General features: G+C 41.8%; 1 protein-coding gene across 2 annotated transcripts in view; it reads right to left on the bottom strand.

Moving 5' to 3' along the window:
- Positions 1-26393, bottom strand: part of LPCAT2 (lysophosphatidylcholine acyltransferase 2) — a 272374-nt gene that overhangs the window by 86045 nt on the left and 159936 nt on the right. For both annotated transcript variants that reach the window (XM_053699568.1, XM_053699567.1), the window contains exons 7-8: positions 13013-13071; positions 5090-5124 (exon numbers count right to left, since the gene is read on the bottom strand). In XM_053699568.1, the coding sequence (XP_053555543.1) occupies positions 5090-5124; positions 13013-13071 (94 nt within the window). The remainder of the gene's footprint in view (positions 1-5089; positions 5125-13012; positions 13072-26393) is intronic.

Below are 26393 nucleotides of genomic sequence, written 5' to 3' on the forward strand. Positions count from 1 at the left end.
TTGGAGTAGAACCCCATCCCTTGTTCTCCTAATGGAACAGGATGAATCACTCCCATTTTTAGCAGATCTTCTACCCAATGTAAGAATGCCTGTCTTCTTAAGTGGTCTGAAGACAACTGAGACCTGTGGAACCTCCCCCTTGGAGGAAGCCCCTTGAACTCCAGAGAATAACCTTGGGAGACTATTTCTAGCGCCCAAGGATCCAGAACATCTCTTGCCCCAGCCTGAGCGAAGAGAGAGAGTCTGCCCCCCACCAGATCCGGTCCCGGATCGGGGGCCCGCATTTCATGCTGTCTTGGTAGCAGTGGCAGGTTTCCTGGCCTGCTTTCCTTTGTTCCAGCCTTGCATAGGTGTCTCCAGGCTGGATTGGCTTGAGAAGTATTACCTTCCTGCTTAGAGGACGTAGCCCTTGGGGCTGATCCGTTTCTGCGAAAGGGACGAAACTTAGGTTTATTTTTGGTCTTGAAAAGACCTATCCTGAGGAAGGGCGTGGCCCTTGCCCCCAGAGATATCAGAGATAATCTCTTTCAAGTCAGGGCCAAAGAGTGTTTTCCCCTTGAAAGGAATGTCAAGCAATTTGTTCTTGGAAGACGCATCCGCTGCCCAAGATTTTAACCAAAGCGCTCTGCGCCACAATAGCAAACCCAGAATTTTTTCGCCGCTAACCTAGCCAATTTCAAGGTGGCGTCTAGGTTGAAAGAATTAGCCAATTTAAGAGCACGAATTCTGTCCATAATCTCCTCATAAGAAGAAGAATTACTAATAATCGCCTTTCCTAGCTCATCAAACTAGAAACACGCGGCTGCAGTGACAGGGACAATGCATGCAATTGGTTGTAGAAGGGAACCTTGCTGAACAAACATCTTTAGCAGACCTTCTAATTCTTTATCCATAGGATCTTGGAAAGCACAACTATCTTCTATGGGTATAGTGGCGCGCTTGTGTAGAGTAGAAACCGCCCCCTCGACCTTGGGGACTGTCTGCCATCAGTCCTTTCTGGGGTCGACTATAGGAAAAACAATTTTATAAATATGGGGGGAGGTACTAAAGGTATACCGGGCCTGTCCCATTCTTTACTAACAATGTACGCCACCCGCTTGGATATAGGAAAAGCTTTGGGGGGCCCCGGGGCCTCTAAGAACTTTTCCATTTTACATAGTGGTTCTGGAATGACCAGATAATCACAATCATCCAAATTGGATAACACCTCCTTAAGCAGAGCGCGGAGATGTTCCAACTTAAATTTAAAAGTAATCACATCAGGTTCAGCTTGTTGAGAAATGTTTCCTGAATCTGAAATTTCTCCCTCAGACAAAACCTCCCTGGCCCCCTCAGACTGGTGTAGGGGCCCTTCAGAAACCATATCATTAGCGTTCTCATGCTCTACAGAATTTTCTAAAACAGAGCAGTCGCGCTTTCACTGATAAGTGGGCATATTGGCTAAAATGTTTTTGATAGAATTATCCATTACAGCCGTTAAATGTTGCATAGTAAGGAGTATTGGCGCACTAGATGTACTAGGGGCCTCCTGTATGGGCAAGACTGGTGTAGACGAAGGAGGGGATGATGCAGTACCATGCTTACTCCCCTCACTTGAGGAATCATCTTGGGCATCATTTTTACTAAAATTTTTTATGACATAAAATAAATATAGTTAAATGAGAAGGAACCTTGGTTTCCCCACAGTCAGAACACAATCTATCTGGTAGTTCAGACATGTTAAACAGGCATAAACTTGATAACAAAGCACAAAAAACGTTTTAAAATAAAACCGTTACTGTCACTTTAAATTTTAAACTAAACACACTTTATTACTGCAATTGCGAAAAAGTATGAAGGAATTGTTCAAAATTCACCAAAATTTCACCACAGTGTCTTAAAGCCTTAAAAGTATTGCACACCAAATTTGGAAGCTTTAACCCTTAAAATAACGGAACCGGAGCCGTTTTTATATTTAACCCCTTTACAGTCCCTGGAATCTGCTTTGCTGAGACCCAACCAAGCCCAAAGGGGAATACGATACCAAATGATGCCTTCAGAAAGACTTTTCTATGTATCAGAGCTCCACACACATGCAGCTGCATGCCATGCTGTCCTCAAAAACAAGTGCGCCATACCGGCGCGAAAATGAGGCTCTGACTATGATTAGGGAAAGCCCCTAAAGAATAAGGAGTCAAAAACAGTGCCTGCCGATATAATCATATTAAAATACCCAGAATAAATGATTCCTCAAGGCTAAATATGTGTTAATAATGAATCGATTTAGCCCAGAAAAAGTCTACAGTCTTAATAAGCCCTTGTGAAGCCCTTATTTACTATCTTAATAAACATGGCTTACCGGATCCCATAGGGAAAATGACAGCTTCCAGCATTACATCGTCTTGTTAGAATGTGTCATACCTCAAGCAGTAAGAGACTGCACACTGTTCCCCCAACTGAAGTTAATTGCTCTCAACAGTCCTGTGTGGAACAGCCATGGATTTTAGTTACGGTGCTAAAATCATTTTCCTCATACAAACAGAAATCTTCATCTCTTTTCTGTTTCTGAGTAAATAGTACATACCAGCACTATTTTAAAATAACAAACTCTTGATTGAATAATAAAAACTACAGTTAAACACTAAAAAACTCTAAGCCATCTCCGTGGAGATGTTGCCTGTACAACGGCAAAGAGAATGACTGGGGTAGGCGGAGCCTAGGAGGGATCATGTGACCAGCTTTGCTGGGCTCTTTGCCATTTCCTGTTGGGGAAGAGAATATCCCACAAGTAAGGATGACGCCGTGGACCGGACACACCTATGTTGGAGAAATTACAAATATAAATTGTCCACTGCATTTTCCTCCTCGTTAGGGACTAGTGGAAATGTCAAGCCATATATATATAAAAGTAGAGTGCAACCAGGAAGGCTAAAAAAAATTGCAGGAGTATAGGTCATAAGATTAACTTAACCTGATTTATAGTGTAAATATTTCTGTTAGACACCAAAATAATAAATAGTCAAAAAGCAGGGTTATTTAGTGGTTAAAAATAGACCCTACTATAATTAGCTAAAAGTTGCATACGTGTCACAAGGTAAGCCCGATCATTCCTACTTAGTTTATGAGCCAATAGCTTAAACATTGCATAAAGGGCAATAAGGTATGACTACAAGGGATATAAGAACACGTATAAGAGAACACGTCTTATATAGAAAACAATAATGCTTGTTCTGCCCTAGCAAAACATTTCATCGATGAGCATAATCAAAGCCTCATGACCTTTAGATGGAATGCCATTGAACAAATCAATAGACCCCAAGAGGGGGTAATAGGCTAGATATCCTGAAGAGACAAGAGGTCTATGGGATTTTTAAACTTAAAACGCAAATACCGAAGGGTAATAATTCTGAACATGACATCATTAACTATTGGGAATGATAGCCTATGAGACAAAATACATGTTTAATTACATAATAATTAGGGGATGACATATATCTTTTGCACCCTAAGGTTTAACTCTTTGCGTGTTTACTTGGAGTGATACATTCCCTATGTTGCAATGTCTCTATCTGGGGAAAGCCAGTAAACTTTATGTATAGTGACTACTGGATGGTTCTCGCTGTCTTTATCTACTGACTCCCCATATATAGATATTGCTTTATTCAGGATATATACTACACACTTTAAGCTATTGGCTCATAAACTAAGTAGGACTGATCGGCTTTACCTTGTGACACGTATGCAACTTTTAGCCAATTAAATAGGGTCTATTTTTAACTAAATAACCCTGCTTTTTTACTATTATTTTGGTGTCTATCAGAAATATTTAAACTATAAATCATGTTAAGTTAACCCTATGATCTATACTCCTGCGATATGGAGTCCGGCTAGCATTGTTCTTGTTTCTATAGTTACATGTATGCATTTGCATCTGTTAGGATACCCTATTGAAAAGATCTTATGTAATATGTTTTATATTCCCATTATATGTAGTTTTTTCAGTAGATTACTATATCCCACAGTAGTCAAATCTGCATCTGTTAATGAGTGGGGTTATGAATCTATACAACACAAACATTACGAAAGATGTTTTTCATTTAATTTATACACTATGAGAGGGGTTATAATGTAACCAGTAAAATTGTAATATGTGATGCTCATTAATAATTCTTGATGATGTCGAATTGAACTACATGTATAATACACATGTGTTTTTGTATATCATTGCCATGACTACTGGAGTGTATATAAACTATGACCTGGTAGCAGTCAATTATGGTCTATGAGTATGGCATTATTTCTTAAGCCGAAACGCGTCAGCCGACTGCTACCCTGATGTATATTTTTATCTTCAAATAAATTACCACTTTTTTACCCTTCCTGGTGGCACTCTACTTTTCTATTTTCAATTCACAAGCACGGAGGAGCTTGTTCCTGCTACCGGGAAGGTTACAGTGACGTATCCAGCAGTGGAAGTGAGGCTTTACACGGATGAGCTGAGAACTGCCTGATCCCGGAGAGGAGCGCGGTATTGGCTGGCAGCTTTATGTGAATAGATGAGGCGGCGGTCAAATAAATTGGACTGATTTACTAAAGGAGGCAGAGCAGTGAATTCAAATGATTCTGCACAGAGCATAAGGATGACGAAGAAGCCGGCTTGATAACAGAGTGAGTCTTTTGGTTTGTGTTACCTCAACCCCTGTTTCTGAATTGTGGCATTGGTTGTGTCTGCGAGCGTTGCTTGGGCTTCCTCCTATACATGCTAGTCTGCCTGTCTTCTTAACTACTTGCTTGACTGTCTGCTTGACATGCCATATAGCCTCTGTTCTTTTAAACCAGCCTTAATAGCTCACTGACCACAGCTACCTTTATCCTCATATTAACTATAGTGTATGAGAGGATATCTGCTGTTTCTTTATTTTTATATATATATATATATATATATATATATATATATATATATATATATATATAGAGAGAGAGAGAGAGAGAGAGAGAGAGAGAGAGAAATATATATATAGCTAGATATATATCTACAATATATATATATATATCCCTACTTAAACAAAACGTGAATCTAGACATACATTTATATGTACAAAGTACTTACGCGGGGTATCCTTGCCATGTCCACGTGACAGTATCCTAAACCAACCAAAAATCAGATGTCATTGCTAATAAAGATAAAAACATGAGATTATGTTTCTCTGAGAGGATTAAAAGAGATTTACAGGGAGTGCAGAATTATTAGGCAAATGAGTATTTTGACCACATCATCCTCTTTATGCATGTTGTCTTACTCCAAGCTGTATAGGCTCGAAAGCCTACTACCAATTAAGCATATTAGGTGATGTGCATCTCTGTAATGAGAAGGGGTGTGGTCTAATGACATCAACACCCTATATCAGGTGTGCATAATTATTAGGCAACTTCCTTTCCTTTGGCAAAATGGGTCAAAAGAAGGACTTGACAGGCTCAGAAAAGTCAAAAATAGTGAGATATCTTGCAGAGGGATGCAGCACTCTTAAAATTGCAAAGCTTCTGAAGCGTGATCATCGAACAATCAAGCGTTTCATTCAAAATAGTCAACAGGGTCGCAAGAAGCGTGTGGAAAAACCAAGGCGCAAAATAACTGCCCATGAACTGAGAAAAGTCAAGCGTGCAGCTGCCAAGATGCCACTTGCCACCAGTTTGGCCATATTTCAGAGCTGCAACATCACTGGAGTGCCCAAAAGCACAAGGTGTGCAATACTCAGAGACATGGCAAAGGTAAGAAAGGCTGAAAGACGACCACCACTGAACAAGACACACAAGCTGAAACGTCAAGACTGGGCCAAGAAATATCTCAAGACTGATTTTTCTAAGGTTTTATGGACTGATGAAATGAGAGTGAGTCTTGATGGGCCAGATGGATGGGCCCGTGGCTGGATTGGTAAAGGGCAGAGAGCTCCAGTCCGACTCAGACGCCAGCAAGGTGGAGGTGGAGTACTGGTTTGGGCTGGTATCATCAAAGATGAGCTTGTGGGGCCTTTTCGGGTTGAGGATGGAGTCAAGCTCAACTCCCAGTCCTACTGCCAGTTTCTGGAAGACACCTTCTTCAAGCAGTGGTACAGGAAGAAGTCTGCATCCTTCAAGAAAAACATGATTTTCATGCAGGACAATGCTCCATCACACGCGTCCAAGTACTCCACAGCGTGGCTGGCAAGAAAGGGTATAAAAGAAGAAAATCTAATGACATGGCCTCCTTGTTCACCTGATCTGAACCCCATTGAGAACCTGTGGTCCATCATCAAATGTGAGATTTACAAGGAGGGAAAACAGTACACCTCTCTGAACAGTGTCTGGGAGGCTGTGGTTGCTGCTGCACGCAATGTTGATGGTGAACAGATCAAAACACTGACAGAATCCATGGATGGCAGGCTTTTGAGTGTCCTTGCAAAGAAAGGTGGCTATATTGGTCACTGATTTGTTTTTGTTTTGTTTTTGAATGTCAGAAATGTATATTTGTGAATGTTGAGATGTTATATTGGTTTCACTGGTAAAAATATATAATTGAAATGGGTATATATTTGTTTTTTGTTAAGTTGCCTAATAATTATGCACAGTAATAGTCACCTGCACACACAGATATCCCCCTAAAATAGCTATAACTAAAAACAAACTAAAAACTACTTCCAAAACTATTCAGCTTTGATATTAATGAGTTTTTTGGGTTCATTGAGAACATGGTTGTTGTTCAATAATAAAATTAATCCTCAAAAAACAGAATTTATGTTTACCTGATAAATTACTTTCTCCAACGGTGTGTCCGGTCCACGGCGTCATCCTTACTTGTGGGATATTCTCTTCCCCAACAGGAAATGGCAAAGAGCCCAGCAAAGCTGGTCACATGATCCCTCCTAGGCTCCGCCTTCCCCAGTCATTCGACCGACGTAAAGGAGGAATATTTGCATAGGAGAAACCATATGATACCGTGGTGACTGTAGTTAAAGAAAATAAATTATCAGACCTGATTAAAAAACCAGGGCGGGCCGTGGACCGGACACACCGTTGGAGAAAGTAATTTATCAGGTAAACATAAATTCTGTTTTCTCCAACATAGGTGTGTCCGGTCCACGGCGTCATCCTTACTTGTGGGAACCAATACCAAAGCTTTAGGACACGGATGAAGGGAGGGAGCAAATCAGGTCACCTAGATGGAAGGCACCACGGCTTGCAAAACCTTTCTCCCAAAAATAGCCTCAGAAGAAGCAAAAGTATCAAACTTGTAAAATTTAGTAAAAGTGTGCAGTGAAGACCAAGTCGCTGCCTTACATATCTGATCAACAGAAGCCTCGTTCTTGAAGGCCCATGTGGAAGCCACAGCCCTAGTGGAATGAGCTGTGATTCTTTCAGGAGGCTGCCGTCCGGCAGTCTCATAAGCCAATCTGATGATGCTTTTAATCCAAAAAGAGAGAGAGGTAGAAGTTGCTTTTTGACCTCTCCTTTTACCAGAATAAACAACAAACAAGGAAGATGTTTGTCTAAAATCCTTAGTAGCATCTAAATAGAATTTTAGAGCACGAACAACATCCAAATTGTGCAACAAACGTTCCTTCTTTGAAACTGGATTCGGACACAAAGAAGGCACGACTATCTCCTGGTTAATGTTTTTGTTGGAAACAACTTTCGGAAGAAAACCAGGTTTAGTACGTAAAACCACCTTATCTGCATGGAACACCAGATAAGGAGGAGAACACTGCAGAGCAGATAATTCTGAAACTCTTCTAGCAGAAGAAATTGCAACCAAAAACAAAACTTTCCAAGATAATAACTTAATATCAACGGAATGTAAGGGTTCAAACGGAACCCCCTGAAGAACTGAAAGAACTAAATTGAGACTCCAAGGAGGAGTCAAAGATTTGTAAACAGGCTTGATTCTAACCAGAGCCTGAACAAAGGCTTGAACATCTGGCACAGCTGCCAGCTTTTTGTGAAGTAACACAGACAAGGCAGAAATCTGTCCCTTCAAGGAACTTGCAGATAATCCTTTCTCCAAACCTTCCTGAAGAAAGGATAGAATCTTAGGAATTTTTACCTTGTCCCAAGGGAATCCTTTAGATTCACACCAACAGATATATTTTTTCCATATTTTGTGGTAAATTTTTCTAGTTACAGGCTTTCTGGCCTGAACAAGAGTATCAATGACAGAATCTGAGAACCCTCGCTTTGATAAGATCAAGCGTTCAATCTCCAAGCAGTCAGTTGGAGTGAGACCAGATTCGGATGTTCGAACGGACCTTGAACAAGAAGGTCTCGTCTCAAAGGTAGCTTCCATGGTGGAGCCGATGACATATTCACCAGGTCTGCATACCAAGTCCTGCGTGGCCACGCAGGAGCTATCAAGATCACCGATGCCCTCTCCTGATTGATCCTGGCTACCAGCCTGGGGATGAGAGGAAACGGCGGGAATACATAAGCTAGTTTGAAGGTCCAAGGTGCTACTAGTGCATCTACTAGAGTCGCCTTGGGATCCCTGGATCTGGACCCGTAGCAAGGAACATTGAAGTTCTGACGAGAGGCCATCAGATCCATGTCTGGAATGCCCCACAATTGAGTAATTTGGGCAAAGATTTCCGGATGGAGTTCCCACTCCCCCGGATGAAATGTCTGACGACTCAGAAAATCCGCTTCCCAATTTTCCACTCCTGGGATGTGGATTGCAGACAAGTGGCAGGAGTGAGTCTCCGCCCATTGAATGATTTTGGTCCTTCTTCCATCGCCAGGGAACTCCTTGTTCCCCCCTGATGGTTGATGTACGCAACAGTCGTCATGTTGTCTGATTGAAACCGTATGAACTTGGCCTTTGCTAGCTGAGGCCAAGCCTTGAGAGCATTGAATATCGCTCTCAGTTCCAGAATATTTATCGGGAGAAGAGATTCTTCCCGAAACCAAAGACCCTGAGCTTTCAGGGGTCCCCAGACCGCGCCCCAGCCCACCAGACTGGCGTCGGTCGTGACAATGACCCACTCTGGTCTGCGGAAGCTCATCCCCTGTGACAGGTTGTCCAGGGACAGCCACCAACGGAGTGAATCTCTGGTCCTCTGATCTACTTGTATCGTCGGAGACAAGTCTGTATAGTCCCCATTCCACTGACTGAGCATGCACAGTTGTAATGGTCTTAGATGAATTCGCGCAAAAGGAACTATGTCCATTGCCGCTACCATCAAACCTATTACTTCCATGCACTGCGCTATGGAAGGAAGAGGAACAGAATGAAGTATTTGACAAGAGTTTAGAAGTTTTGATTTTCTGGCCTCTGTCAGAAAAATCCTCATTTCTAAGGAGTCTATTATTGTTCCCAAGAAGGGAACCCTTGTTGACGGAGATAGAGAACTTTTTTCTACGTTCACTTTCCACCCGTGAGATCTGAGAAAGGCCAGGACAATGTCCGTGTGAGCCTTTGCTTGAGGAAGGGACGACGCTTGAATCAGAATGTCGTCCAAGTAAGGTACTACTGCAATGCCCCTTGGTCTTAGCACCGCTAGAAGGGACCCTAGTACCTTTGTGAAAATCCTTGGAGCAGTGGCTAATCCGAACGGAAGTGCCACAAACTGGTAATGCTTGTCCAGGAATGCGAACCTTAGGAACCGATGATGTTCCTTGTGGATAGGAATATGTAGATACGCATCCTTTAAATCCACCGTGGTCATGAATTGACCTTCCTGGATGGAAGGAAGAATTGTTCGAATGGTTTCCATTTTGAACGATGGAACCTTGAGAAACTTGTTTAGGATCTTGAGATCTAAGATTGGTCTGTATGTTCCCTCTTTTTTGGGAACTACGAACAGATTGGAGTAGAACCCCATCCCTTGTTCTCCTAATGGAACAGGATGAATCACTCCCATTTTTAACAGGTCTTCTACACAATGTAAGAATGCCTGTTTTTTTATGTGGTCTGAAGACAATTGAGACCTGTGGAACCTCCCCCTTGGGGGAAGCCCCTTGAATTCCAGAAGATAACCTTGGGAGACTATTTCTAGCGCCCAAGGATCCAGAACATCTCTTGCCCAAGCCTGAGCGAAGAGAGAGAGTCTGCCCCCCACCAGATCCGGACCCGGATCGGGGGCCAACATCTCATGCTGTCTTGGTAGCAGTGGCAGGTTTCTTGGCCTGCTTTCCTTTGTTCCAGCCTTGCATTGGTCTCCAGGCTGGCTTGGCTTGAGAAGTATTACCCTCTTGCTTAGAGGACGTAGCACTTGGGGCTGGTCCGTTTCTGCGAAAGGGACGAAAATTAGGTTTATTTTTGGCCTTGAAAGACCTATCCTGAGGAAGGGCGTGGCCCTTGCCCCCAGTGATATCAGAGATAATCTCTTTCAAGTCAGGGCCAAACAGCGTTTTCCCCTTGAAAGGAATGTTAAGCAATTTGTTCTTGGAAGACGCATCCGCTGACCAAGATTTTAACCAAAGCGCTCTGCGCGCCACAATAGCAAAACCAGAATTTTTCGCCGCTAACCTAGCCAATTGCAAAGTGGCGTCTAGGGTGAAAGAATTAGCCAATTTGAGAGCACGAATTCTGTCCATAATCTCCTCATAAGAAGAAGAATTATTATTGATCGCCTTTTCTAGCTCATCGAACCAGAAACACGCGGCTGTAGTGACAGGAACAATGCATGAAATTGGTTGTAGAAGGTAACCTTGCTGAACAAACATCTTTTTAAGCAAACCTTCTAATTTTTTATCCATAGGATCTTTGAAAGCACAACTATCTTCTATGGGTATAGTGGTGCGTTTGTTTAGAGTAGAAACCGCCCCCTCGACCTTGGGGACTGTCTGCCATAAGTCCTTTCTGGGGTCGACCATAGGAAACAATTTTTTAAATATGGGGGGAGGGACGAAAGGTATACCGGGCCTTTCCCATTCTTTATTTACAATGTCCGCCACCCGCTTGGGTATAGGAAAAGCTTCGGGGGGCCCCGGGACCTCTAGGAACTTGTCCATTTTACATAGTTTCTCTGGAATGACCAAATTCTCACAATCATCCAGAGTGGATAACACCTCCTTAAGCAGAGCGCGGAGATGTTCCAATTTAAATTTAAATGTAATCACATCAGGTTCAGCTTGTTGAGAAATTTTCCCTGAATCTGAAATTTCTCCCTCAGACAAAACCTCCCTGGCCCCCTCAGACTGGTGTAGGGGCCCTTCAGAACCAATATCATCAGCGTCCTCATGCTCTTCAGTATTTTCTAAAACAGAGCTGTCGCGCTTTCGCTGATAAGTGGGCATTTTGGCTAAAATGTTTTTGATAGAATTATCCATTACAGCCGTTAATTGTTGCATAGTAAGGAGTATTGGCGCGCTAGATGTACTAGGGGCCTCCTGTGTGGGCAAGACTGGTGTAGACGAAGGAGGGGATGATGCAGTACCATGCTTACTCCCCTCACTTGAGGAATCATCTTGGGCATCATTTTCTCTAAATTTTGTGTCACATAAACCACATCTATTTAAATGAGAAGGAACCTTGGCTTCCCCGCATTCAGAACACAGTCTATCTGGTAGTTCAGACATGTTAAACAGGCAAAAACTTGATAACAAAGTACAAAAAACGTTTTAAAATAAACCGTTACTGTCACTTTAAATTTTAAACTGAACACACTTTATTACTGCAATTGCGAACAAGTATGAAGGAATTGTTCAAAATTCACCAAAATTTCACCACAGTGTCTTAAAGCCTTAAAAGTATTGCACACCAAATTTGGAAGCTTTAACCCTTAAAATAACGGAACCGGAGCCGTTTTTATATTTAACCCCTTTACAGTCCCTGGTATCTGCTTTGCTGAGACCCAACCAAGCCCAAAGGGGAATACGATACCAAATGACGCCTTCAGAAAGTCTTTTCTATGTATCAGAGCTCCTCACACATGCATCTGCATGTCATGCTTCTCAAAAACAAGTGCGCAATACAGGCGCGAAAATGAGACTCTGCCTATGATTAGGGAAAGCCCCTAGAGAATAAGGTGTCCAATACAGTGCCTGCCGGTTATTTTACATAATTCCCAAGATCAAAATAATTCCTCAAGGCTATGGAGTATAAAATATAAATCGATTTAGCCCAGAAAATGTCTACAGTCTTAGAAAGCCCTTGTGAAGCCCTTTTTTTTCTTTCTGTAATAAAAATGGCTTACCGGATCCCATAGGGAAAATGACAGCTTCCAGCATTACATCGTCTTGTTAGAATGTGTCATACCTCAAGCAGCAAAAGTCTGCTCACTGTTCCCCCAACTGAAGTTAATTCCTCTCAACAGTCCTGTGTGGAACAGCCATCGATTTTAGTAACGGTTGCTAAAATCATTTTCCTCTTACAAACAGAAATCTTCATCTCTTTTCTGTTTCAGAGTAAATAGTACATACCAGCACTATTTTAAAATAACAAACTCTTGATTGAATAATAAAAACTACAGTTAAACACTAAAAAACTCTAAGCCATCTCCGTGGAGATGTTGCCTGTACAACGGCAAAGAGAATGACTGGGGAAGGCGGAGCCTAGGAGGGATCATGTGACCAGCTTTGCTGGGCTCTTTGCCATTTCCTGTTGGGGAAGAGAATATCCCACAAGTAAGGATGACGCCGTGGACCGGACACACCTATGTTGGAGAAATACAACTTGCCTAATAATTCTGCACTCCCTGTATTATTCTTAAAAAAAATCCTTTGCGTTATTGGAGCATAATTTGGCATCAGCTGGTAGTGTGTTCAAGAAGCAAACAGGTAAAAACCTTGCCATATTTTACCAGCTCTGTAATTTATTTTACAGATTTGATCATTCCTGCTAATCAGGAATTAGAATTTTACTTTTTGAACGTATTTTTTGGAGCATTCTACTCATATCTATACACCTTTATTAAGCTAAATATTTGTGTTAAGGCCTAAAAAACGTTGACAGACAATATAACAATAATCTAAATGGTCAGCTTTTCTTACTACTCTTACTTCTAATATGGTATTTATAAATGCAGAATTATTATGAATATGTAGAATAAATTATGTTACATACCAAACTGTTGGGATATCGTAAAAGAATCGGTTGAACTGGCACAGCTGGAAGAAAAGCACCTGAAAGAACAAACAGGAATGTATAGTTAACTCCTTGTGGACTTTTTTTTATTTATTTGTTTATAGACCAGAAACAACAAGGGCATAAAAGTAGCAATACTTGAAAATACATAGGGCTAGATTACAAGTGAAGCGCAAACTTTTATGCCCGAGCAATATGGGGTATATTGCAAAGGTTTGTGCACATCGGGCTTACCGCTCGTATTACAAATTGAAAGTCAAATTTAGAATCATTTACGCAACTTCAGAGCTCTGGTTAACTGTTTTGCGAAAAAACATAATTTATGCTTACCTGATAAATTTATTTCTCTTGTAGTGTATCCAGTCCACGGATCATCCATTACTTGTGGGATATTCTCCTTCCCAACTGGAAGTTGCAAGAGGATCACCCACAGCAGAGCTGCTATATAGCTCCTCCCCTCACTGCCATATCCAGTCATTCGACCGAAACAAGACGAGAAAGGAGAAACCATAGGGTGCAGTGGTGACTGTAGTTTAATTAAAATTTAGACCTGCCTTAAAAGGACAGGGTGGGCCGTGGACTGGATACACTACAAGAGAAATAAATTTATCAGGTAAGCATAAATTATGTTTTCTCTTGTTAAGTGTATCCAGTCCACGGATCATCCATTACTTGTGGGATACCAATACCAAAGCTAAAGTACACGGATGATGGGAGGGACAAGGCAGGAACTTAAACGGAAGGAACCACTGCCTGTAGAACCTTTCTCCCAAAAACAGCCTCCGAAGAAGCAAAAGTGTCAAATTTGTAAAATTTTGAAAAGGTGTGAAGCGAAGACCAAGTCGCAGCCTTGCAAATCTGTTCAACAGAGGCCTCATTTTTAAAGGCCCAGGTGGAAGCCACAGCTCTAGTAGAATGAGCTGTAATCCTTTCAGGGGGCTGCTGTCCAGCAGTCTCATAGGCTAAGCGTATTATGCTCCGAAGCCAAAAGGAGAGAGAGGTTGCCGAAGCTTTTTGACCTCTCCTCTGTCCAGAGTAAACGACAAACAGGGCAGATGTTTGACGAAAATCTTTAGTAGCCTGTAAGTAAAACTTCAAGGCACGGACTACGTCCAGATTATGCAAAAGACGTTCCTTCTTTGAAGAAGGATTAGGACACAATGATGGAAAAACAATCTCTTGATTGATATTCCTGTTAGAAACCACCTTAGGTAAAAACCCAGGTTTGGTACGCAGAACTACCTTGTCTGAATGAAAAATCAGATAAGGAGAATCACAATGTAAGGCAGATAACTCAGAGACTCTTTGAGCCGAGGAAATAGCCATCAAAAACAGAACTTTCCAAGATAAAAGTTTAATATCAATGGAATGAAGGGGTTCAAACGGAACTCCTTGAAGAACTTTAAGAACCAAGTTTAAGCTCCACGGGGGAGCAACAGTTTTAAACACAGGCTTAATCCTAACCAAAGCCTGACAAAATGCCTGGACGTCTGGAACTTTTGCCAGACGCTTGTGCAAAAGAATAGACAGAGCAGAGATCTGTCCATCTAAAGAAATAGCTGATAAGCCTTTGTCCAAACCCTCTTGGAGAAAGGATAATATCCTAGGAATCCTAACCTTACTCCATGAGTAACTTTTGGATTCACACCAATAAAGATATTTACGCCATATCTTATGGTAGATTTTCCTGGTAACAGGCTTCCGAGCCTGTATTAAGGTATCAATGACTGACTCGGAGAAGCCACGCCTTGATAGAATCAAGCGTTCAATCTCCATGCAGTCAGTCTCAGAGAAAGTAGATTTGGATGATTGAAAGGACCTTGTATTAGAAGGTCCTGCCTCAGAGGCAGAGTCCATGGTGGAAGAGATGACATGTCCACTAGGTCAGCATACCAGGTCCTGCGTGGCCATGCAGGCGCTATCAGAATCACCAATGCTCTCTCCTGTTTGATTTTGGCAATCAGTCGAGGGAGCAGAGGAAACGGTGGAAACACATAGGCCAGGTTGAAGAACCAATGAGCTGCTAGAGCATCTATCAGCGTTGCTCCCGGGTCCCTGGACCTGGATCCGTAACAAGGAAGCTTGGCGTTCTGGCAAGACGCCATGAGATCCAGTTCTGGTTTGCCCCAACGATGGACCAGTTGAGCAAACACCTCCGGATGGAGTTCCCACTCCCCCGGATGAAAAGTCTGACGACTTAGAAAATCCGCCTCCCAGTTCTCTACGCCTGGGATGTGGGTCGCTGACAGGTGGCAAGAGTGAGACTCTGCCCAGCGAATTATCTTTGAGACTTCTAACATCGCTAGGGAACTCCTGGTTCCCCCTTAATGGTTGATGTAAGCCACAGTCGTGATGTTGTCCGACTGAAATCTGATGAACCTCAGTGTTGCTAACTGAGGCCAAGCTAGAAGAGCATTGAATATTGCTCTTAACTCCAGAATATTTATTGGGAGGAGTTTCTCCTCCTGAGTCCACGATCCCTGAGCCTTCAGGGAGTTCCAGACTGCGCCCCATCTTAGAAGGCTGGCATCTGTTGTTACAATCGTCCAATCCGGTCTGCGAAAGGTCATACCCTTGGACAGATGGACCCGAGAAAGCCACCAGAGAAGAGAACCTCTGGTCTCTTGATCCAGATTTAGTAGAGGGGACAAATCTGAGTAATCCCCATTCCACTGACTTAGCATGCATAATTGCAGCGGTCTGAGATGCAGGCGCGCAAATGGCACTATGTCCATTGCCGCTACCATTAAGCCGATTACTTCCATGCACTGAGCCACTGACGGGCGTGGAATGGAATGAAGGACACGGCAAGCATTTAGAAGTTTTGATAACCTGGACTCCGTCAGGTAAATTTTCATCTCTACAGAATCTATAAGAGTCCCTAGGAAGGAGACTCTTGTGAGTGGTGATAGAGAACTCTTTTCCACGTTCACTTTCCACCCATGCGACCTCAGAAATGCCAGAACTATCTCTGTATGAGACTTGGCAATTTGAAAGCTTGACGCCTGTATCAGGATGTCGTCTAGATACGGAGCCACCGCTATGCCTCGCGGTCTTAGAACCGCCAGAAGTGAGCCCAGAACCTTTGTAAAAATTCTTGGGGCAGTGGCCAACCCGAAGGGAAGAGCTACAAATTGGTAATGCCTGTCTAGAAAGGCAAACCTTAGGAACCGATGATGATCTTTGTGAATCGGTATGTGAAGGTAGGCATCCTTTAAGTCCACTGTGGTCATGTACTGACCCTCTTGGATCATGGGTAGGATGGTCCGAATAGTTTCCATTTTGAATGATGGAACTCTGAGGAATTTGTTTAAGATCTTTAGATCCAAGATTGGTCTGAAGGTTCCCTCTTTCTTGGAAACCACAAACAGATTTGAATAAAATCCCTGTCCTTGTTCCGTCCGCGGAACTGGATGGATCACTCCCATTACTAGGAGGTCTTGCACACAGCCTAGGAATGCCTCTTTCTTTATCTGGTTTGATGATAACCTTGAAAGATGAAATCTCCCTTGTGGAGGAGAAGCTTTGAAGTCCAGAAGATATCCCTGAGATATGATCTCCAACGCCCAGGATCCTGAACATCTCTTGCCCACGCCTGGGCGAAGAGAGAAAGTCTGCCCCCCACTAGATCCGTTTCCGGATAGGGGGCCGTTCCTTCATGCTGTCTTGGGGGCAGCAGCAGGCTTCCTGGCCTGCTTGCCATTGTTCCAGGACTGGTTAGGTTTCCAGGCCTGTCTGGAATGAGCAACAGTTCCCTCTTGTTTTGAAGCAGAGGAAGTTGATGCTGCTCCTGCCTTGAAATTTCGAAAGGCACGAAAATTAGACTGTTTGGCCTTTGATTTGGCCCTGTCCTGAGGAAGGGTATGACCCTTGCCTCCAGTAATGTCAGCAATAATTTCCTTCAAGCCAGGCCCAAATAAGTTCTGCCCCTTGAAAGGAATGTTGAGTAATTTAGACTTTGAAGTCACGTCAGCTGACCAGGATTTAAGCCATAGCGCCCTACGCGCCTGGATGGCGAATCCGGAATTCTTAGCCGTTAGTTTAGTCAAATGAACAATGGCATCAGAAACAAATGAGTTAGCTAGCTTAAGCGTTCTAAGGTTGTCAATAATTTCATTCAATGGAGCTGTCTGGATGGCCTCTTCCAGGGCCTCAAACCAGAATGCCGCCGCAGCAGTGACAGGTGCAATGCATGCAAGGGGCTGTAAAATAAAATCTTGTTGAATAAACATTTTCTTAAGGTAACCCTCCAATTTTTTATCCATTGGATCTGAAAAAGCACAACTGTCCTCAACCGGGATAGTGGTACGCTTTGTTAAAGTAGAAACTGCTCCCTCCACCTTAGGGACCGTCTGCCATAAGTCCCGTGTAGTGGCGTCTATTGGAAACATTTTTCTAAATATAGGAGGTGGGGAAAAGGGCACACCGGGTCTATCCCACTCCTTGCTAATAATTTCTGTAAGCCTTTTAGGTATAGGAAAAACATCAGTACACACCGGCACCGCATAGTATCTATCCAGCCTACACAATTTCTCTGGAATTGCAACTGTGTTACAGTCATTCAGAACAGCTAATACCTCCCCAAGCAATACACGGAGGTTCTCAAGCTTAAATTTAAAATTAGAAATCTCTGAATCAGGTTTCCCCGAGTCAGAGATGTCACCCACAGACTGAAGCTCTCCGTCCTCATGTTCTGCATACTGTGACGCAGTATCAGACATGGCTCTAACAGCATTTGCGCGCTCTGTATCTCTCCTAGCCCCAGAGCTATCGCGCTTGCCTCTTAATTCAGGCAATCTAGATAATACCTCTGACAGGGTATTATTCATGATTGCAGCCATGTCCTGCAAGGTAATCGCTATGGGCGTCCCTGATGTAATTGGCGCCATATTAGCGTGCGTCCCCTAAGCGGGAGGTGAAGGGTCTGACACGTGGGGAGAGTTAGTCGGCATAACTTCCCCCTCGACAGAACCCTCTGGTGATAATTATTTTATAGATAAAGACTGATCTTTACTGTTTAAGGTGAAATCAATACATTTAGTACACATTCTCCTATGGGGCTCCACCATGGCTTTCAAACATAATGAACAAGTAGGTTCCTCTGTGTCAGACATGTTTAAACAGACTAGGAATGAGACTAGCAAGCTTGGAAAACACTTTAAAACAAGTTTACAAGCAATATAAAAAACGTTACTGCGCCTTTAAGAAACACAAATTTTCCCAAATTTTGAAATAACAGTGAAAAAATGCAGTTACACTAACGAAATTTTTACAGTGTATGTAATAAGTTAGCAGAGCATTGCACCCACTTGCAAATGGATGATTAACCCCTTAATACCAAAAACGGAATAACAAATGACAAAAACGTTTTTTAAACAGTCACAACAACTGCCACAGCTCTACTGTGGCTTTTTACCTCCCTCAATACGACTTTTGAAGCCTTTTGAGCCCTTCAGAGAAGTCCTGGATCATGCAGGAAGAAGCTGGATGTCTGTGTCTGTAATTTTTGCTGTGCAAAAAAACGCCAAAATAGGCCCCTCCCACTCATATTACAACAGTGGGAAGCCTCAGGGAACTGTTTCTAGGCAAAATTCAAGCCATCCATGTGGAAAAAACTAGGCCCCAATAAGTTTTATCACCAAACATATGTAAAAAACGATTAAACATGCCAGCAAACGTTTTAAAATACACTTTTATAAGAGTATGTATCTCTATTAATAAGCCTGATACCAGTCGCTATCACTGCATTTAAGGCTTTACTTACATTACTTCGGTATCAGCAGCATTTTCTAGCAAATTCCATCCCTAGAAAAATAATTTAACTGCACATACCTTATTGCAGGAGAACCTGCACGCTATTCCCCCTCTAAAGTTACCTCACTCCTCAGAATATGTGAGCACAGCAAAGGATCTTAGTTACTTCTGCTAAGATCATAGAAAACGCAGGCAGATTCTTCTTCTAAATACTGCCTGAGATAAACAGTACACTCCGGTACCATTTAAAAATAACAAACTTTTGATTGAAGAAATAAACTAAGTATAAAACACCACAGTCCTCTTACGACCTCCATCTTAGTTGAGAGTTGCAAGAGAATGACTGGATATGGCAGTGAGGGGAGGAGCTATATAGCAGCTCTGCTGTGGGTGATCCTCTTGCAACTTCCTGTTGGGAAGGAGAATATCCCACAAGTAATGGATGATCCGTGGACTGGATACACTTAACAAGAGAAACTAAAAAGTTGCACAAAACACATTAAAAATACATGAAAAAGTACAGTTACACTCATAATAACACTATCTAATAACAATTATTTTTTTAAAAAATATTGCACAGTTATAAAGGCTCAAAGATATGAGATCTCAGGTGTTAGGAAAAGAAAGGCAGGCAAAGATTTTAACATTGAGATACATACATATACATGTCTACAGATGGATATGTATATATATATATATATATATATATATATATATATATATATATATATATATATATATATATATATATATATATAAAATGGTAAATAAAATAGATGTATGTGCACTCTCACCAACGTTTTGCAGCTGTCAGGGTGCTATAAGTAGGTTTGTAGAAATGCAAAAAAAGGAAGCACTCATTGAGTTTTCTTCAAAATGTGACAAGCAAATTTTATGCAGTTTGTGACGTTTCGGGACAGCAACAGTCTCTTCCTCTGACAAGTTAACAATGAACAAAATCAGCCTGTAAATAGGCTCCAAATCACACTCCCCTCAAGATCAGCCAATCAAGGCTGAATAACAAACACACCCCTTCAGTGACCAATAGAAAACAGTGGTATATATGTGCAGAATGTTATTGTGAAAATATCGATCAAAAATTAAATAAAAACAAGCCCAGGATGATTCCTCCTGATGGTAGTCATGCCCCCACCTGATATCTCAATGTTGCTGAATTGTGTGCAAACTAGTGTATAAAATACAAACAAACTAAGTCATAAAATCTTAGCCAATCCTCATTCATTTTGCATCAAACTCTGATGCATCATCTAACCAGATCCTAGTTACCACCCACTGTTGTTAAGGACGCCCGACTCACCAATCTGTAAACTAATCATGACATATATATAGAAATATATATCTACCCCTGTCAGGGAGTTGGATCGTCAAATACTGCGAGTACATAGTCTAATTATCCAATGTAGCATTATAACCCAATCAGTGTATAACACACGGTGCAATGTCATCATTGTTTAAATATCGATTACACAACCCCTTCCAAAAAACAACAATTAAGAACTGCACTGGATAATTATATCACGCCATCAGCTTACCTTTACTAAGCGCCTAAATTGTCAAAGACACCAATGTTATTCAATGTGTTCGCTTACCGCAATACCCAATCACTGCTTGCCGCATATAAATATAAACAAAGTCTCATGACCATCCAATGTCCAAACGCCATGTCAGAGTGGGCGTTGATGGAGGGGCGTGTCAGAGCACCATAACGCCTAAATCTACAAAGACATCAGTGTCATTCAATATCTCCATCTTTATGCGATCATTCATTGCGGCAAATGGAGATATTGAATGACACTGATGTCTTTGTAGATTTAGGTGTTATGGTGCTCTGACACGCCCCTCCATCAACGCCCACTCTGACATGGCGTTTGGACATTGGATGGTCATGAGACTTTGTTTATATTTATATGCGGCTAGCAGCGATTGGGTATTGCGGTAAGCGAACACATTGAATAACATTGGTGTCTTTGACAATTTAGGCGCTTAGTAAAGGTACGCTGATGGCGTGATATAATTATCCAGTGCGGTTCTTAATTGTTGTTTTTTGGAAGGGGGTGTGTAATCGATATTTAAGCAATGATGACATTGCACCGTGTGTTATACACTGATTGGGTTATAATGCTACATTGGATAATTAGACTATGTACTCGCAGTATTTGACGATCCAACTCCCTGACAGGGTTAGTTATATATTTCTATATATATGTCAAGATTAGTTTACAGATTGGTGAGTCGGGCGTCCTTAACAACAGTGGGTGGTAACTATTATCTGGTTAGATGACGCATCAGAGTTTGATGCAAAATGAATGAGGATTGGCTAAGATTTTATGACTTAGTTTGTTTGTATTTTTATACACTAGTTTGCACACAATTCGGCAACATTGAGATATCAGGTGGGGGCATGACTACCATCAGGAGGAATCATCCTGGGCTTGTTTTTATTTAATTTTTGATCAATATTTTCACAATAACATTCTGCACATATATACCACTGTTTTCTATAGGTCACTGAAGGGGTGTGTTTGTTATTCAGCCTTGATTGGCTGATCTTGAGGGGAGTGTGATTTGGAGCCTATTTAAAGGCTGATTTTGTTCATTGTTAACTTGTCAGAGGAAGAGACTGTTGCTGTCCCGAAACATCACAAATTGCATTAAATTTGCTTGTCACATTTTGAAGAAAACTCAGTGAGTGCTTCCTTTTTTGCATTATATATATATATATATATATATATATATATATATATATATATATATATATATATATATATATAGATAGATAGATATATATTCACAACCTTCTCAAATGACAGCAACCAGACAGGATTTCTTCAAAAAAAGGTCAAATTTATTGACGTTTCGGGGAGTATACCTCCCCTTCTTCAGAACAATGTTCTGAAGAAGAGGAGGTTTACTCCCCGAAACATCATCAATAAATTTGACCTTTTTTTGAAGGAATCCTGTCTGGTTGCAGTCATTTGAGAAGGTTGTATATTAACACAGAACTGGCAGGTGGTTGACTTTTGGAGGGCAGATTCTAATAGAGAGTCGTATATATTTATATATATGTCTATATATGTGTAAATATGTATTTATATGTGTATATATGTATTTATAAATACAAATGTATACACACATATATATATATATATATATATATATATATATATTAATATATTTCATATTTAATAAAGGTTTTATGTATTTACTGTAAATAGAATATGTTCTAGGTATTTATAACTATATATTCCCATATATATCTATATATATATCTATACCTATATATAATCATCTAAATATACAGGTATACCTCACTTTACAGCGCTTCACTTTATAGCGCTTCGCTAATACAGTGCTTTGTGAAGCTGAAGTACAACCTCCAAGGATTTTGAAACAGTGCTGTAATCATTGTGAGATTGTGAGAAAAGTGACTGGCACCATTTTGTTATGCACAGTTCACTCTGTTTACAGCATTACAGTGCAATCTGTGTCTCAGTGCTATAGTCTGGCAAATTGTACTACAGTAATTGTCAATATATGAACGCGCACAAAATTCTAACTTCGTATTTTAGTGCTCGTCGGGTTTCTGCTAGAGTGAAAACAGTTTACTTTCAACTCATAATACGAGCGCAACCCAACGAGCACAAAAACTTCTAGCGCAATTAAGACTCTAGCGTTAATTTGCACTTCACTCATAATCTGGCCCATAGTGTGCTACAAACAACATTTCAAAATAAGGATAGGTTAAAAAGTTTTGAATAAAGACAATAAAACAGAATAAGTAACTCAAAAAAACAATATGTCAGTCATGCAATATAATAAATCATCAAAGGCTGGATGTAATTGTAATTGTACAACAAAGGCTCAATTTGTACATCACAAACACTAATAGTGAAAAGCTCTCTCTCTCCCTCCCTGTCTCTCTCTCTCAAGACCAAACATACCTAGAATTGTTATTAGTTTTGATAATTATAACTTCTCTATCTGCAGCTTTGTATCTCACTTTCCAAAATGGTGCAATGGGGCAACTCTAATTACTACCTGAATTCTCAAAATTGACCAACAAATATATATATATATATATATATATATATATATATATATATATAGAGAGAGAGAGAGAGAGAGAGAGAGAGAGAGAGAAATAGCATAAAAACAGGACCTGGTGATGATCCCTGCGGTCCCACGCCAAAAAACATAATTTATGCTTACCTGATAAATTCCTTTCTTCTGTAGTGTGATCAGTCCACGGGTCATCATTACTTGTGGGATATTATCTGCTCCCCTACAGGAAGTGCAAGAGGATTCACCCAGCAGAGTTGCTATATAGCTCCTCCCCTCTACGTCACCTCCAGTCATTCGACCAAGGACCAACGAGAAAGGAGAAGCCAAGGGTGTAGTGGTGACTGGAGTATAATTTAAAAAATATTTACCTGCCTTAAAAAACAGGGCGGGCCGTGGACTGATCACACTACAGAAGAAAGGAATTTATCAGGTAAGCATAAATTATGTTTTCTTCTGTTAAGTGTGATCAGTCCACGGGTCATCATTACTTGTGGGATACCAATACCAAAGCAAAAGTACACGGATGACGGGAGGGATAGGCAGGCTCTTTATACAGAAGGAACCACTGCCTGAAGAACCTTTCTCCCAAAAATAGCCTCCGAGGAAGCAAAAGTGTCAAATTTGTAAAATTTGGAAAAAGTATGAAGCGAAGACCAAGTTGCAGCCTTGCAAATCTGTTCAACAGAGGCCTCATTCTTAAAGGCCCAAGTGGAAGCCACAGCTCTAGTGGAATGAGCTGTAATTCTTTCAGGAGGCTGCTGTCCAGCAGTCTCATAAGCTAAACGAATTATGCTACGAAGCCAAAAAGAGAGAGAGGTAGCAGAAGCTTTTTGACCTCTCCTCTGACCAGAGTAAACGACAAACAGGGAAGACGTTTGTCGAAAATCTTTAGTTGCCTGTAAATAAAATTTAAGGGCACGAACTACATCCAGATTGTGCAAAAGACGTTCCTTCCTCGAAGAAGGATTTGGGCACAAGGATGGAACAACAATCTCCTGATTGATATTCCTGTTAGTGACTACCTTAGGTAAGAACCCAGGTTTAGTACGCAGAACTACCTTATCCGAGTGAAAAATCAAATAAGGAGAATCACAATGTAAGGCTGATAACTCAGAGACTCTTCGAGCCGAGGAAATAGCCATTAAAAATAGAACTTTCCAAGATAACAACTTTATAACAATGGAATGAAGGGGTTCAAACGGAACACCCTGTAAAACGTTAAGAACAAGGTTTAAACTCCATGGTGGAGCCACAGCTTTAAACACAGGTTTAATCCTGGCCAAAGCCTGACAAAAAGCCTGAACGTCTGGAACTTCTGACAGACGCTTGTGTAACAGAATGGACAGAGCTGAGATCTGTCCCTTTAAGGAACTAGCGGATAACCCCTTTTCTAAACCTTCTTGTAGAAAAGACAATATCCTAGGAATCCTAACCTTACTCCAAGAGTAACCTTTGGATTCGCACCAATATAGGTATTTACGCCATATTTTATGGTAAATCTTTCTGGTAACAGGCTTCCTAGCCTGTATTAAGGTATCAATAACTGACTCAGAAAAACCACGCTTTGATAAGATCAAGCGTTCAATTTCCAAGCAGTCAGCTTCAGAGAAGTTAGATTTTGATGTTTGAAAGGACCCTGAATCAGAAGGTCCTGTTTCAGAGGTAACGACCAAGGTGGACAGAATGACATGTCCACCAGATCTGTATACCAAGTCCTGCGTGGCCATGCAGGCGCTATTAGAATCACTGATGCTTTCTCCTGTTTGATTCTGGCAATCAATCGAGGAAGCATCGGGAAAGGTGGAAACACATAAGCCATCCTGAAGGTCCATGGTGCTGTCAAGGCATCTATTAGGACCGCTCCCGGATCCCTGGATCTGGACCCGTAGCGCGGAAGCTTGGCGTTCTGTCGAGACGCCATGAGATCTATCTCTGGTTTGCCCCAACGTCGAAGTATTTGGGCAAAGACCTCTGGATGAAGTTCCCACTCCCCCGGATGAAAAGTCTGACGACTTAAGAAATCCGCCTCCCAGTTCTCCACTCCCGGGATGTGGATTGCAGACAGGTGGCAAGAGTGAGACTCTGCCCAGCGAATTATCTTCGATACTTCCATCATTGCTAGGGAGCTTCTTGTCCCTCCCTGATGGTTGATATAAGCTACAGTCGTGATGTTGTCCGACTGGAACCTGATGAACCCCCGAGTTGTTAACTGGGGTCAAGCCAGAAGAGCATTGAGGACTGCTCTCAATTCCAGAATGTTTATTGGAAGAAGACTCTCCTCCTGATTCCATAGTCCCTGAGCCTTCAGAGAATTCCAGACAGCGCCCCAACCTAGTAGGCTGGCGTCTGTTGTTACAATTGACCAGTCTGGCCTGCTGAATGGCATTCCCCTGGCCAGATGTGGCCGATAAAGCCACCATAGAAGAGAATTTCTGGTCTCTTGATTCAGATTTAGAGTGGGGGACAAATCTGAGTAATCCCCATTCCACTGACTTAGCATGCACAGTTGCAGTGGTCTGAGATGTAGGCGTGCAAAAGGAACTATGTCCATTGCTGCTACCATTAGTCCGATTACCTCCATGCATTGAGCTACTGACGGGTGTTGAATAGAATGAAGGACACGGCATGCACTTTGAAGTTTTGTTAACCTGTCCTCTGTCAGGTAAATCTTCATTTCTACAGAATCTATCAGAGTCCCCAGGAAGGGAACTCTTGTGAGTGGAAAGAGAGAACTTTTCTTTTCGTTCACTTTCCATCCATGCGACCTTAGAAATGCCAGTACTATCTCTGTATGAGATTTGGCAGTTTGAAGGCTTGAAGCTTGTATCAGTATGTCGTCTAAGTACGGAGCTACTGAAATTCCTCGCGGTCTTAGTACCGCCAGAAGAGTGCCCAGAACCTTTGTGAAGATTCTTGGAGCCGTAGCCAGTCCGAATGGAAGAGCTACAAACTGGTAATGCCTGTCTAAAAAGGCAAACCTTAGATACCGGTAATGGCTTTTGTGAATCGGTATGTGAAGGTAAGCATCCTTTAAATCCACTGTGGTCATGTACTGACCCTCTTGGATCATGGGCAAAAATGTTCGAATAGTTTCCATCTTGAACGATGGAACTCTTAGGAATTTGTTTAGGATCTTTAAATCCAAGATTGGCCTGAAGGTTCCCTCTTTTTTGGGAACTACAAACAGATTTGAGTAAAACCATTGTCCTAGTTCCAACCGCGGAACTGGATGGATCACTCCCATTAATAAAAGATCTTGTACGCAGCGTAGAAACGCTTCCTTCTTTGTTAGGTTTGTTGACAACCTTGACAGATGAAATCTCCCTCTTGGGGGAGAGGATTTGAAGTCCAGAAGGTATCCCTGAGATATGATCTCTAACGCCCAGGGATCCTGAACATCTCTTGCCCAAGCCTGGGCGAAGAGGGAAAGTCTGCCCCCCACTAGATCCGGTCCCGGATCGGGGGCCCTCAATTCATGCTGTCTTAGGGGCAGCAGCAGGTTTTCTGGCCTGTTTGCCCCTGT

Source organism: Bombina bombina, chromosome 1 (genome assembly GCF_027579735.1).
Source record: "Bombina bombina isolate aBomBom1 chromosome 1, aBomBom1.pri, whole genome shotgun sequence".
Taxonomy (NCBI): Eukaryota; Metazoa; Chordata; class Amphibia; order Anura; family Bombinatoridae; genus Bombina; species Bombina bombina.